At 44.7% G+C, this 15,275-nt stretch overlaps 1 protein-coding gene across 1 annotated transcript in view; it reads right to left on the bottom strand.

Annotated features, from left to right (window-relative positions):
• Positions 1 to 1,323: 1,323 nt before the first annotated feature.
• RBP7 (retinol binding protein 7) overlaps positions 1,324 to 15,275 on the bottom strand; it is a 15,744-nt gene continuing 1,792 nt past the window's right edge. Inside the window, exons 2-4 of the mRNA XM_034672061.1 lie at positions 4,753 to 4,931; positions 4,524 to 4,625; positions 1,324 to 1,588 (exon numbers count right to left, since the gene is read on the bottom strand). Of these exons, the coding sequence (XP_034527952.1) occupies positions 1,538 to 1,588; positions 4,524 to 4,625; positions 4,753 to 4,931 (332 nt within the window). The 3' untranslated portion in view covers positions 1,324 to 1,537. The remainder of the gene's footprint in view (positions 1,589 to 4,523; positions 4,626 to 4,752; positions 4,932 to 15,275) is intronic.

Here is a 15,275-nt window from a genome sequence, read left to right as displayed (position 1 = left end):
GCGCCTGGGTGGCTCAGTCGTTAAGTGTCTGCCTTCGGCTCAGGGCGTGATCCCAGAGTCCTGGGATCCAGCCCCACATCGGGCTCCTCCACTGGGAGACTGCTTCTTCCTCTCCCACTCCCCCGCCTGTGTTTCCTCTCTCACTCTCTGTCTCCCGCTCTGTCAAATAAATAAATAAAATCTTAAACAAACAAAAAAAGCGTCTACCTTCGGCTCAGATCATGATCTCGGGGTTCTGGGATTGAGCCCCACATCAGGCTCTCTGCTTCTCCTTCTCCCTCTGCCCCTCCCCCTGCTTGGCTCCGTCAAATAAATGAATAAAATATTTTAAATAAATAAATAAATCATAAAATAGATAGATAAAAAGACACAATGTCCCAGACAGTCTCATCCATATGCAGAGCGTGTGTGCTTGACATCATCTCCTGATGGCCAGGCTTACACTGGGCACAGGCCCCTCAAAATCCAGAGCTCATTTTTCTTTGTGTGTTGCCTTCTTTCTGAAGGCTCCGACCTTCCTTCCTACAGCCACCTGAACTGAAACAGGGCATCTTCCTTGACTCCTCCCCTTCCATCATCCCTACGGCCCATCGGCTCGTCGACCACCTGGGACCATGGAGTCTGCATCCTACACGATTAGTTATTTCTCTCCAGCCCTGAGTCCAGTCACTGTATTTGAGACTCAGGCTCCGGGTGCTCCTGACCAGCACCACCTCGGATTTCTGGCAGCGCTTTCTAAACTGGCTCCCAAATTGCATCCTCCACCTACAGCCCTTTCTCCCCTGCGCAGCTGGGGTTCCCTTCCGTGAGCCAATCTAGCTGTGCAGATCTTCTGCTTAGAGACAGGCACCATCTCCCTATTACTTTGAGGACAAATCTTAGCTCTGCCACCCAGCCTTCCAGATTCTTCCTGATAGGGCCCCTGCCTGCCTTCAGCCTACTCTGGTATCTCTGGCCATTCCACCCAGACAGGCCCATGCTCCAGCAAATGCAATCTTTCAGGTCCTCAAACATCCCTCCAACTTACCCCCAGCCTTTTACCTAGAATGCTTCCCGATGCTTCCTACCCACCTGTGCTTCAGTTTTGAGCCCAGAGACCACCTCCACTACCCCCCACCCCTGCTGCCACTTGCCCATCCCCAAAGGCTTGGTTTCCCTTCCTGAGCTCTCAGAGCTGCCAGTACATCTCACCACTGTTCCGATGATTGTTCTGTCCATTTCCTCGCTAGACCTTAAAGACGGAACTACCGCCTGTTCATTGGTGTGTCCATGGTGCACCTAGAAGGCTTTCAAATACTTCTTCAAATAATGGGATACACTAAATTTAGAAGGAAAAAAAGTCAGGGTCGTTGGGCAGGTTTATTGAAACAGAGCCGTCTTGCCCCAATCTGAGTAAATAGTGTCTGGTACCGGCTGTGGAACATCTCTCTGACCACAAGTTCCCATCGCCAACCAGGACAGGTGAACATCTGTTCATCTGGGGACAGATTTCAGCATTAAGCTGCAGTCACACGTGGGCTCTGTGGCTGGATACAGCTCAGGCTCTCTGGCACGTCTGTTTGCACACTTGGCCTTCACAGAACATTTCCTAGGGATAAGGAGGAACAGGAGAAGGAAGATGAGTGGACATGCAGTCTATTATTATTATTATTATTACTCAGATACTTCTGACAGCAAATGCACAGTGTCTTTTCCAACTGGGTGTCCAACAATTCGCTTCTGACACTAATGACCCAGAGCTAGCGCAGACCTCACAGGCTAAGGGCTCCGTCCAGAAAATTGCCCCCACTTCAGACATCAGTCTCAAGTTCCAGGCCACCCGAGTGTCTGACCGACCAGCTATGAGCAGGATTCCCACGACCCCATCCTTGGGTTCAACAATTCGCTAGAATGGTTCACAGAAACACTCTTTACTTATACTTACAGGTTTATTATAAAGGGTGCAACTTGAGAACAGCCCAATAGACGCATAGGACACAGTATGGGGGTGTGTGTGCAGACCTGCCACGCCCCCTCCAGGAATGACGCGCTCCCCACGCGTCAATGTTTTCACCAACTAGGAAGATCTCCAAATCCTCTCATTTAGGGGTGTTTGTGGAGGTTTCATTATGTAGGCATGATTGATTAAATCTTTGGCCATCTGGGAGACCCCAACCATTGATCATCTCATTAGCCTACAGGAAACCCTCATTAAATTACTCTGGAGATTCCAAGGGTTTTAGGAACCAGGTACAAAGACCAAATATTTATTTTGTATTATGCCACGGCATGGAGGGATTGTCCTGTGAGTACCCTCAAAGGTAGGGTCCTTCCAACCTCTGCTTGAGCAGAGTTCATGGACATGCCAAGCTAGGATGCATGTCATTTGAACTTTACTTCTTACAGCCAACTAATCTGTACATCCTCAAACGTACTTGGTGTTTTCTTTAAAGTTCCACATTACACTGTTGTGATGGCAAGCTTCTTAATTTTGTTTCTATTGTCAGAAGAGTGTAAGATTTATCCATCTAGAATCAAAATATCTTTTTTATTTAAAGGATGCTCCACACCCAACCTGGGGTGTGAACTCACAACCCTGAGATCAAGAGTCACATGCTGTATGTCTAAGCCAGCCAGGAGCCCCCAAAATCAAAATATCTTCAATGCCTTTGTAATCAAAGAACACCCAGAGCCTCAAAGACCACCAACATCCAATTTTAAGGCAAGTGCTCTAATTTTGTTTTCGTGGGTCCGGCTTAGATTTCTGTACTTCGAGGCAAAAAGACAGAGTTGAAAGCACACATTTTTATCAGACCTGGATTTGAATCTCTACTTGGCAGCCTTGGGAATTTCTAAATCTCAATCACTTCATTTGTAAGTGGGAAAAACAGTGTCCCTTTCACAGGACTGTCTTTTTTTTTTTTTTTTAAGATTTTATTTATTTATTTGACAGAGAGAGAGGCGAGAGAGGGAACACAAGCAGGGGGAGTGGGAGAGGGAGAAGCAGGCTTCCCGCTGAGCAGGGAGCCCAACGCGGGGCTTGATCCCAGAGCACCAGAACACCAGGATCATGACCTGAGCCGAAGGCAGACGCTCAACAACTGACCCACCCAGGTGCCCCATCACAGGACTGTCTTGAAGACCAAGTGAGATCATGCACACAAAGACTTAGCACAGTAATTGAGCCCAAAATCACCACTTGAAAAATGTAAGCCATTATAATATACATGGCAGGAAGCAATTTTCATGTAAAAAGCCATAATTAAGCCTCCATGTACAATTTTATACCTTCTTTCTCTCTCCCTCTCTCTCTTTTTCAAAGTAGGCTCCACGCCCAGCATAGAGCCCAATGCGGGGCTCAAAACTCACAACCCTGAGATCCAGACCTGAGCTGAGATCAAAAGTCAGACACTTAACCGACTGAGCCACCCAGGCGCCCCATACCTTCTAAATTATTTTTAGAAATTATTGATTAGCTTGAGTTAAAACTTGTATGTTCATGAAGCGCTGGCGGCCTCAGCAAGGAGACGATCTTTCGGAAGTGAGTAAGGCAACTAAGCAGAGAGCGGCAATGATGTGTGTGCCTCTAACAATGATCCTCTCCGTGAGTTCTTCCTAAGGAAATAAATCCATGGATGCAAACAGCTCTGTTCACATGAATTTGAGCAATAGTAGAAAACACCCTGAGACAATACTCCTGGACTCTGAGATTACGGAAATGTTTTCTAAAAATGATAGTTCACCAACCTGATAGAATATTATGAAGCCAGTTTGCTACCTTATTTTATTTATATATTTATTTATATTTATATATATGTATATATATATACACACACACACTTGTAATATACATTCACAATATGCATGTAATATACATGTAATATACATTTATATATATTATATACAAATTTCTTTTTTTTTTAAAGATTTTTTATTTATTTGACAGAGATAGAGACAGCCAGTGAGAGAGGGAACACAAGCAGGGGGAGTGGGAGAAGAAGAAGCAGGCTCATAGCAGAGGAGCCTGATGTGGGGCTCAATCCCATAACACCGGGATCACGCCCTGAGCCGAAGGCAGATGCTTAACCGCTGTGCCACCCAGGCGCCCCTATATACAAATTTCTTATATACTTTTTCTTTTTTTAATGATTTTATTTATTTGAGAGAGAGAGAGAGATAATGAGACAGAGCACGAGGAGGGGGGCAGGGAGAGGGAGAAGCAGACCCCTCGCCAAGAAGGGAGCCTGATGCAGGGCTCAATCCCAGCTCCCTGGGATCATGACCTGAGCTGAGGGCAGATGCTTAACCAACTGAGCCACTCAGGTGCCCCTCTATATTTTTTCAATTAATACATGATTAATTCAACAGGGAAATTATTTTAAAACCTGGAATATGTTTTGGCATAAGTGAAAAAGCAGAATACTCCGTCAGAGAGCGGAAGGTAACGTGCCAAACTGAAAACAGTGGTTTGGAAGGGCGGGAACGCTGTCATGGTTCAATACTGTATCATCTCATTAGATAAAAGAACAAAATGTGGCAAGTACCAGGTGGAGTTCGTCCCCTTCGATCCAATGGGTCCAGCCTCTTTTCTTTTTCTCCCCCTTCTGGACACAGGTGAGTCTGTCATTGTCCCACGTGACCAAGCTCTGCATGAGAGAGGGGAGGAGAGGCCCGTTTGCTCTGATAAGCTCCTCCACAGGTACTAAGAAGGCCGAGTTCATCTTGCAAAACCAAGAGCCTGTGTTATCATTTGAATTTTTAAATTTTTCTTACCTTGCATTTCCTGTTATCCAGGCCTTTATTATCCTCGTCAAATTCTTCTCCAACTTTGAATGTAACAAGGTAGTTCTTCAGGGTGCTGTGTGTGTGGATGGTAAAAGAATCCCCATTTTGCTCAATCACTTTCTGTGGCTTCAGCAACTTGGCTATCTTACGAGTAGCAAAGTCGATACCTTAAAAACAATTTTTAGAAAAGAAAAGAAGTCTCAACATTCACTCAAGATGCAAAACCTAAGAATTTGGCAGCTGTCCTCAAAATCATTGTATTTCATCACTAGTGTGTCTTTTCACAATTTCAATGCTGCTTACTGCCAAAATTGGATCTGTAGGGAGTTATCCAGACAAAACTCTATCCAGAGGCTTGATTAAAAAGCTTGAACAGCTTTCAGGGAAGAGTCATTGGCCGGCTGTGCCTTAGGTAATGGATTTGAAGCTGGGCCTGGAAGAAGCTGTTCTGGGAGTCCCCCCACCAGAGGCAGAGAAGAGGACAAGAAAGCCAAGGGGACAAGGACTTAGGCCCCAACCCAAACTCAAACACAGCAACTCAGCCTTTGTCTGCTTTATGTATTTACACTTTGGACTAAGACAGCATTTGTTATAGACAACTGATGAATCACTGAACTCTACCTCTGAAACTAATAATATATTATATGTTAATTAATTGAGTTTAAATAAAATTAAAAAAAAATTTTAAAGCTTTTGAGCAGTTTCTAAACAACAAAAAAGGTCAAAAGCCACTGTAAATATGCATATACTACTACACATTTAGAAATCTTCAATAAACTTTAAAACAGAGTCACACACGGAGACGTGGAATGCTGAGAAGATCCAGGTTTTGATATAGACAGTGGATTTGAACCCCATTTCCCTTTCAGTAGCTTTGAGCACATTATGTAGCTAGAGGTAACGGTTGCTGTTTTATTTTTTTACATTAAGTAATCTCTACATGCAACTTGGGGCTCAAACTCAAAACCCCATGATCAAGAGTCACGTGCTCTCCTGACTGAGCCAGCCAGGCACCTGCTGCTATCTTAGGTAGGGCATCCAAGTGTCACCTGGAGCCAAATGAGGTGCAGAAGCAAACCATGCAGATCTCTGGGGAGAGTGTAAGGCAGAGGTCACAGGGAGCCCAGGGACAGCAGGGAAGGGTGCACCAGAGGGTTTCAGGAACCACCAGGAGCCTGGGGTGGCTGGAGCAGAATGACAGAGATGGGGAGGGAAGAGGATCGTGAGATGAAATGTGGGGGTACCAGAAGGACCACAGGGCTCTAACTCCAGAAAATGAAGTCGGATGTGTGCCACTGGACTGCTAGGAGCAGGTGACACCGTCTAATTGCAGTCAGTCACCACTGTAGGCTGCCTCATCACCTAGACATTTCTATGAGCCACAGGGCATGCGTGGTTCTCCCATTTAGGGATTATCCTATTACGTAAAATAAAGTTCCAGGAATCTTCATTTCAGCAACTTACATGGCTCATTGAAGGTAGTTTGGTCCCAGAATTGACCCGTTTCATTTTTTTTATTTTTTTAAGGTTTTATCTCTTTAAAGTAATCTCTACATCCAACATGGGGCTCAAACTTACAACCCCGAGATCAAGAGTCACGTGCTCCACTGACTGAGACAGCCAGGTGCCGATCCCCGTTTTAATTTGTTTGCCTAACAGATTTTGTTTTCATCTGACACGAACTGCCACTCAGGGCTTTACAGAAAGCCTTTCCAGTCCAGAAAACGTGGCCAAGCACGGAGCAGGTCTCCTTCAGCATCTCATTAGCCCCATCCATTTCTAAGCTCAAAAATTATATAAATGTCCTTATTTTGAGAAAACTCTTCATATATATATATGAATAAAAATTTAAAGATTTTATCTATTTATTTGAGAGAGAGAGCACGAGCAGGGGGGACGGGGGAGAGGGAGAGGGAGAAGCAGATTTCCCAATGAGCACGGAGCCCCACAAGGAGCTTGATCCCAGGAACCCAGGATCATAACCTGAGGCGAAGTCAAACGCTTAACCGAATGAGCCACCCAGCTGCCCCTAAGGATCAAAATTTAAATCAGTTTAAGGTCTGGTCAGTTTCTGCCAGTCCACATTTGCTGTGACCTCAGTGGTCCAAACAGCTTTTGTGCTCACAGGGCTTTTATCCAGACAAGCCATGCTTTTCCATACCATTAGACTTTTATATAGGAAATAAGGCATTCATGCAGAAGGAAGGGATAACTCAACTATTTTGCGGACCACTACACGTGCGTGTGCATATACACTTTAGGGCAGGATCTCAAAGAAGCCAACACTGACTTATACTTTTCTAAACTTCAGCTGCTCACATTAACTCTTAATCCCAAAGCCACTTCTAATCTTGAGGCAATGTGGGCTTTGGAGCCAAGAGAAATTGGTTTTTATTTATTTATTTTTATTTTTTTTTATTTTTTAAAGATTTCATTTATTTATTTGACAGAGAGAGACAGCGAGAGAAGGAACACAAGCAGGGGGAGTGGGAGAGGAAGAAGCAGGCTCCCAGCAGAAGAGCCTGACATGGGGCTCGATCCCAGAACACTGGGATCACGCCCTGAGCCGAAGGCAGACACTTACGCACTGAGCCACCCAGGCGCCCCGAGAAATTGGTTTTTAAATCCCAGCTTATGTGGTGATCTTGGGCAAGCTGGTCACACCACCACCTTCTCATGTTCATTGGGATTAAAGAGGGTGATGGGGACAAAATGTTGAACACCCGCAGCCTTTAGCAGCTGGTTCCTTCCTGCCTGGAGCTTCACACCCTGGGTCTTCCTTGCCTACTGTGGGGTCCACCAGGAACTCCCAAACCCCAGGATAGCTCCTCCATACTTTTTTTTTTTAATCTTATTTATTCATTGGGGGGGTGGAGAGCACAGAGGGAGAGTGAAAAGGAGAAGCAGATTCCCCGCTGAGCAGGGAGCCCGATGTGAGGCTCGATCCCATGACCCCGAGACCATGATCCAAACTGATGGCAGACGCTTAACCAACTGAGCCACCCAAGCACCCCATTTTCCAGACTTTAAAAAGCAGGCAAACTTACTTCTTTGAAGAGCAATGTTAGAACCAAGCTGGGGAGCTGCAAGATGAGTTCCAGTCAAAGAGGAGTTATTTCCCCCCTCGAGAGAGCTGCTGGCTGGGGCACATCACGAGATGTGTTGCTGGGTCTTCTCTGATACCTTACTTGACTCTTAGCTCTGCTAACAGGCATTCACCTTACTTCTACTTTAAAAAAAAAGTGGCCACCACTTCTTTTCCTACATCATTGTCTGTGATTCTCTTATGGAATGTATTTTCCTTATAGGTAGATGGGAAAAAAAAAACATTGACAGCACTTTGTATATTCAAGTTGATCAGTAATATCCAGGATTGTTAGCTTAATTCTTAAGATAAAATTTAACATTTATAGCATTACGTAAATAGCCATTCTAGTATTAGAAGTACGACTTAAGGATTTAGTACTTAAGCTAGATCTGAGGCTTCAACAGAGTTGCTGGGCTTTCAGAAGATTATTTTCAATTACACTGATCTCCCAGGTTCTGGTCTGAAAAACTATCCTTGTGTAAAAGAAAAAGAAGCAAGGTTATCCCTAATCCTGAACAATTCTAAAACTGCATGGCTCCCTTATTGTTTAAGCCAATATTTTAATTAGAAAAACAACCCCTAAAACAAAGGCACAGAATCTGCACACGCCCTCCTGATTTAGATAAATCGCCCCCACAAATCCCATAATTGCCTTTCTAACTTAGGAGCCCTGCTTTCTGTGCTCATGAAACCTATATAGGTGGTCCTACTGTCCTCACTTCTTCAAAAGTGAAATGCTGGAAGTTTTAAGTTGGTGACTATTTAATATCTAGAATTGAAGTTTTCCATTGTCTGCCTTTATCCAAAGTATAGCATTTTCTCCCCACCCTTATGTGAGTCCTATCCCACACTCATGTCTCCTATCATTTGCTTTTTCCTCTGTCAAGTTGCATTTATTAAACACACACCTAATGTGTGCAAAGCCCTAGGGCAGGGAAAGCGCCCTCCCTCTGCACTGGAACAAGAAATACCAGAGAGCAAGCACTTTCTTTGCCTCTTTAAATACTTTCTCCCGCCCCAGCCCCAACACACAGTAAGTGCCTAAGGGATATTCATTAATGGATTAAAGCTGGAGGAGATTCCTGGAGCTCGTTGAACAGTAGCTTTAAGAAGAGACACTTTCTGGGGCGCCTGGGTGGCGCAGTCGTCAAGCGTCTGCCTTCGGCTCAGGGCGTGATCCCGGAGTTACGGGATCGAGCCCCACATCAGGCTCCTCAGCTATGAGCCTGCTTCTTCCTCTCCCACTCCCCCTGCTTGTGTTCCCTCTCTCGTTGGCTGTCTCTGTCTCTGTCAAATAAATAAATAAAAATCTTAAAAAAAAAAAAAAGAAGAGACACTTTCTTAATGGCTGTGGCACTACCTTCCCTCTCTTCAGGCAAATGAATATTTAAATACCTTTTACTGGGGGCGGGAGTAGGGGTAGAGAGATCAAAGTTATAAATGCGCAGTCCTTGTACTTAAGGAGTTTATAACCAAGAACGAAGGTGAAAACAGAATAATCAAAGTCTCCCTTTAAGAAGAGAATCTGTTTCAATTAAAGGAAAATTGAAAACAATCTTTTTTTTTAAGCTGTTATTTATTTGAGAGAGAGAGTGTGCACAAGTTGGGGGGAGGGGCAGAGGGAGAAGCAGACTCCCTGCTGAGCAGGGAGCCCCATGGGGGACTTGATCTCAGGAAGATGCTTAACCGACTGAGCCACCCAGGCACCCTGAAAACAATCCTTTTAAACCTAGAAGCACCTTGATTATTCCAATCATAAATTCCTTCTATGTGCTATGCGCTTATTTTTTAAAGAATCTAAATGTAAGACATTGTATAATTTACTAAGCACTTTGTTAAGTTAAATATTCAGCCAGGACAGAGATCTCAAGCTCTGATTTCCTGGTTGTATGTTCCTTCCATCTAATGAAAAAGATAAGGATTCTCTGGTTTTTATTGTAGGAGCTATCTTTACTCCCCTTAAGTATGAAACTCTAGGTTTAAAAACACGTTTTAGTCCACTGTCTAAAGTCATAACGATGTAGGAAAGATGTTAGGGTTCAAAGCCGATGGCCAAGAAAGAATTCTTGAGACATCTTTGGTGCAAAATGGTAGTTTTATTAGGGGCACCTGGGTGGCTCAGTCAGTTAAGCATCTGCCTTCAGCTCGAGTCATGGCCCAGGGTCCAGGGATCAAGCCCCATGTCTGCCTACCTGCTCAACAGGGAGCCTGCTTCTCCCTCTCCCTCTACCCTACCCCCCCATTTGTGTTCTCTCTCTCAAATAAATGAAAAATAAATTTAAAAAAAAAGAAAAATATTTTTATTAAAAAAATGGTAGTTTTATTAAAGCTTGGGGACAGGACCCATAGGCAGAAAGAGCTGCACTGGGGTCGTGAGGAGTGGCCCATTATATGCTCTCAAAGTGGGAGGGCGTTAGGGATAGCGTAAGTCTCCCGGGTATTTTGGAAACAAGGTTTCCAGGATCCTGAGGGGGCATAGTCATTGTTAAGAAAAGGTCATTTATTCCTGTTTAGTAAAAACTCAGTCATGAGACCCTTCAGATGTATATGGGTGGGTCCTATGCTTGGAGGACGACTGCCAATATGTATCTTGGGGGGTAGAGATAAAGGAAGTTTCCAAAGGAATTTTTATATGTTAAAGTCCACTTATAGGATCCTGGGAGTCGAGCTCAGATTGCCTTTTGCTCTTAGCACAGTGTCAACATCGAGGTAACTGAGCTCCCAGAGGAAGGCCACTCTACCTGTTTCAAGGACTTGTCAATGGCTGTAGGAAGTAAGGAAATTTAATTTTTCTTTTGCCTTTCTTTCCCACATCACTAAGACATGGTGAAGATAGGAGAGAAGGCTAATTGACAAAATGTACTTATTAATCAATTCAAACAACTGCATTTAAAAGGAGTTTTAATTTTTTTTTAAAGTAATATAGGATTTATTGTAGGTTTTCTACTAAAGTCTCCTTACAATAAAATGTTCTTGGGTTTTTTTACTGCGATAAAATATACATAACATAAAATTTACCATTTTATTCATTTTTAGGCATACAGTTCAATGGTGGTAAGTAGATTCACAATGTCGTCCAGCCACCACCATTAGCCAATTCCAGAATTTTTTCATCCTCCTGGGCGGAAACTCTGTTCTTGATGGGGCTTAGGTCATGCTCCCCCCAAAATATGGTAGCTTGGCGTATTGAATAGTTTAAGCTGAAGAAATTTGAGGAATGGTAGGTATGAGAAGAGCTTTCTGACTTCCCCCAAGCAGGTCCCAAGACCCTCATACGAGAGGTGCCTTCTCTACAACAGAGGATAGGAGCATCCTTATCTCTGAAAACATGGGACACAGAGGGGAGTTTGAAGAACAGAGCTTGCTAAGTTTCTAAGTTTGCTTGTTATGTTTCAATTCTAGAATTTCTATTTGTTTCTTTCTCAACTCTGCTATGTTACTCTGTATAGATTCTGGTTCCTTGCCTTAATTAAACTCAGCATAAACTGCTTCTTGTTCTATTTCGGCTAATCCCGGTATCTGGAGACCCTGTTTCTGTGGTTGGTCGTTTCTACGGATTCTTGCTACTACAGTCTTTTAATTTTTTTTTTTTAAAGATTTTATTTATTTATTCGACAGAGATAGAGACAGCCAGCGAGAGAGGGAACACAAGCAGGGGGAGAGGGAGAGGAAGAAGCAGGCTCATAGCAGAGGAGCCTGACGTGGGGCTCGATCCCATAACGCTGGGATCACACCCTGAGCCGAAGGCAGACGCCCAACTGCTGTGCCACCCAGGCGCCCCCGGTCTTTTAATTTTTTAACAGCTTTATTGAGGTATAATTGATGTACAAAAACCAGTACGTATTTAATATGTGCAATTTGTGGGGCACCTGGGTGGCACAGCGGTTAAGCTTCTGCCTTCGGCCCAGGGCGTGATCCCGGCGTTATGGGATCGAGCCCCACATCAGGCTCCTCTACTATGAGCCTGCTTCTTCCTCTCCCACTCCCCCTGCTTGTGTTCCCTCTCTCTCTGGCTGTCTCTATCTCTGTCGAATAAATAAATAAAATCTTTAAAAAAAAAAAATAATAATATGTGCAATTTGTGTGTTTGGGCTTAAGCAAACACCCAGGGGTGTTTGCTCAATCACGATGACAGAGCCAACACCTTCCGGAATTTTCCTGTCATGCGTTTTTATCTCCTTATGTACTTGCTTGACTGTGATTATTTCCTGGGCACTGTTTCTGTAGAGTGCGCATGTAGAGCGGGCATGATGTTCTCTTCCTCCAACGAGGGTGTTTTTTGGGTGTTTTTTTGTTTGTTTGTTTTTTGGTTTTTTTGGAGGGGGTGGTTATTATTGCTTTTAAGGCCACTGGCTGTCTGGAAGCACCTGAATTCAAGTTCAGGTCTTGAGATTTTTCTGGACCACCAAGAATGATTCACAGTGAATCTACAGTCTGTTCAAAAAGTATATATATTTGGTCTAGCTTAATTTAGCTATCTTCTTTGGGAGAGTTAGTATAAATAAATTAGTTTGCCATCAGCAGAGGCAAAAGTTCTCAGGAAAGGTCTATTTCTGCATAAGTCGGTATTAGAATGTGCATAAGTAAGGACAATAGGTTTTCCGGTACAGTTGACCCTTGGACACCACAGGGGTTAGGGGAGCCCAATTTTCAGTTGAAAATCCTTGTGTAACTCTTGACTCCCTCAACACTTCACTGACAATAGCCTCCTGGTGACCAGAAGCCTTCCCAATACCACAAACGGTTAATACACATTTTGTATGTTATGTGTATTCAATGCTGTGTTCTCACAATAAAGTCAGGTAGAGAAAAGAAAAGGTCATTAAGAAAATCATAAGGCAGCAAAAATACATGAACAATTCTATACTGTATTTATAAAAAGAAAACCCTCATATAAGCAGATCCACATAGTTCAAACCTGTGTGTTCAGGGGCAACTGTAGTTACATTCTGCAGGTGTCCCTCGATGACTTGACACATGAGAGAGCAGCACTTAAGTTTTAATTGGCACCTGAATCACCTGCGAATCTGGTTAAATGCAGATTCTGATGCTGTGAACCTGGGATCTGGGGGGAGGCTCACAGTCTGCAAGCTAAGAGGCTCCCGCTAGTTCTGAGTAACAAAACCCTACCCTGATTTGGTCCCGAGCCCCTAATCTGTCCAGGGGAGACCGGGTTGACCCTGGAGTCTGTGTTATTTGCAGTGGGTGCCAGATCACTTTCTTCCCAGCTTGTGAGGAACTGGCAAGAGGTTTTAAGTCTGATTTCAGCTATCGTATAAAATGCAAGAGATCTCTTGGTCTGTAATTGAGATACTTAGAATTATCAGATCTGGCCCAACTACCTCGTTTAACAAAAGGGGAAACTAAAGGAAGTCAGAAATTATGTAACTTTGATTCTATGACCCACAGTCAACGGCTAAGCTAGCTGGGTTTCCGGCGTGACGCTCTGTTACCCTAAACAGCTTCTCTATTCCAGAAATCCTCAGCGCACTTACATTTCTTTTGGAAAACAGATGGCAAGTAAGAGTTATGTGCATTGTCGGGATTGAGTATCTTTCTGGAACCTGAACCAAAAGTAAGACTAAGGGTTGCGAGGCAGGATGCTGACTCAGTGCTACATGGCTTAGTCCTCTGGGAAGCGAGTTGGATGAAAAATAAATATATCAAGTAAATAAATAAATGGCCTCTGTTAACCTCTAGGATCTCACACCATGGCAGATCATTGTTAAGCCTCTACCGTCATCATGAAAAAAAGTATCTAACAAGGGATCCTAGCAGAGCATACAGAAAAGCAAGACTGTGGGGACAGGTGAGGGATGGTACTAAGGCACGTGTGAAAAACACTAATTCCGACATTCAGAAGGCTGCTTTGTGATACCAGACAGACTTCGCGCAGGAAGTCTTCCCGTACTTGGAATGCTGACTCTGACTCCGTTCTGTTGTGTCTCAGAGGTTGGCTCTAAAAGCCATGGAGGTTGTCACACTCGCAGCAGAGAGCAAGGCAGCATTCGAAGCCATTACCTGACGTTTAGCCTTCATCCCTCACACGAGTGGCCAGATCACAGCCAGATAAACCAGGGAAGAAAGAGCTTAGAGTCACACGTCACCACTCATTGGAGGTGGGGCAGATAAGTAAAATAGCAGGACCCACCGCCTTTGGGAAACGTAAGCATTCATTCCTACTCAGGCATTGGAGACAAAGGAAATGAGATTTAGGTTGAAGGGTGAGCAGGACACGGCACCCCAAAACACGCCACGCTGGCATACTGATTATATTGAACCGAAGACAACCGGGAAGAAGCTGATGGAAGCAAAGCTCTCGGCCCTCCCCCACCTGCCTACAACCAGGACATAAACTTGTCAAGTTGTCCCCCCTCCCCTCTGTTCTAGGACAGGCAGCAGTTAGGGAGGTGACGCTAGACTCCTAGCAGCCTGGAGACAGCCCCAGAAGAACTACATAATAAACCTTCCCAACCAGCCCCTATTTGCTGTTAGTTGCCCCTTGTATTGTTAGTTACCTCCCCCCCCAATACCCCCCTAGAAACCCAGAGTCTGTCTTGTCCCTTCTCTACAGAGTTACTGCTCTTTGCTAAGATGTCCTACAGACAGGCTCAAGTTCCAACCGCTCAACACTGAGTGCTCCCAGGTGCCCTCACCAGCAGCTGCCACCAGCTTCTGGTGGTTCATCTGTCCTTTGTTAGCCTAATTTACACGGCCCCAGCCAACGAACCTAGGATAGGATGAGCAAAATCTTTCTTTCCTTCACTACAAGGTTTTATGGTGGTCTGAATCAGATTTAGCTTGAGAAGTCCCAGACTTCCCTACTTAGTGTGCGGAGGGCGGAGAGGAAGCCCACCGAAAGCACGGAACTCTTAAGAACCCACTGGAGCCACAGAACTGTACATTTCAAAAGTGTTAAAATGGCCAATTTTATGTTATGTATATTTTACCACAACTTTTTTAAAAAGAAAAAAAAAATCGGACCCCTCCCTCTCAATTTATAGATGCAGCAACAGGCCCAGTGTCAGATAAGGAGAAGCCAGAACAGCTGCCGGGTCCCCATGCTCCCAGTTGCTCTAGCCACCAATTGGTGTCACTCAGGGGAAGGCGCTTGGCACAGAGGTGCTCTGCGGCCCCACATCTGAAGAACGACAGTAAGAGAAGGACAAACTGGGAATCAGTAAGGAAGGGAGGTGTTCTACCTTCAAGGTCAGGAAACATTCTCCAAGCCCCCTGGGAAGCAAGGACATGGGTCAGACCCCCACCACCCCTTATACACCCCTGTCGGCTACCGGGTCCCCTTCCCTGGGCGCAGACCAGCCTCCCCTCTACGCACTGGGGGGAGCAGGGCCCAGGCAAAGAAGAGACCCCTCCAGTCACCCACCACCCGCCCCGGGGGCTGGCACTAAGTCCTTGGGGGCGG

The sequence above is a fragment of the Ailuropoda melanoleuca genome, chromosome 11, assembly GCF_002007445.2.
Source record: "Ailuropoda melanoleuca isolate Jingjing chromosome 11, ASM200744v2, whole genome shotgun sequence".
NCBI lineage: Eukaryota > Metazoa > Chordata > Mammalia > Carnivora > Ursidae > Ailuropoda > Ailuropoda melanoleuca.
The sequence above is the reverse complement of the archived record's forward strand: the minus strand, read 5'-3'. Positions and strand labels throughout refer to the sequence as shown.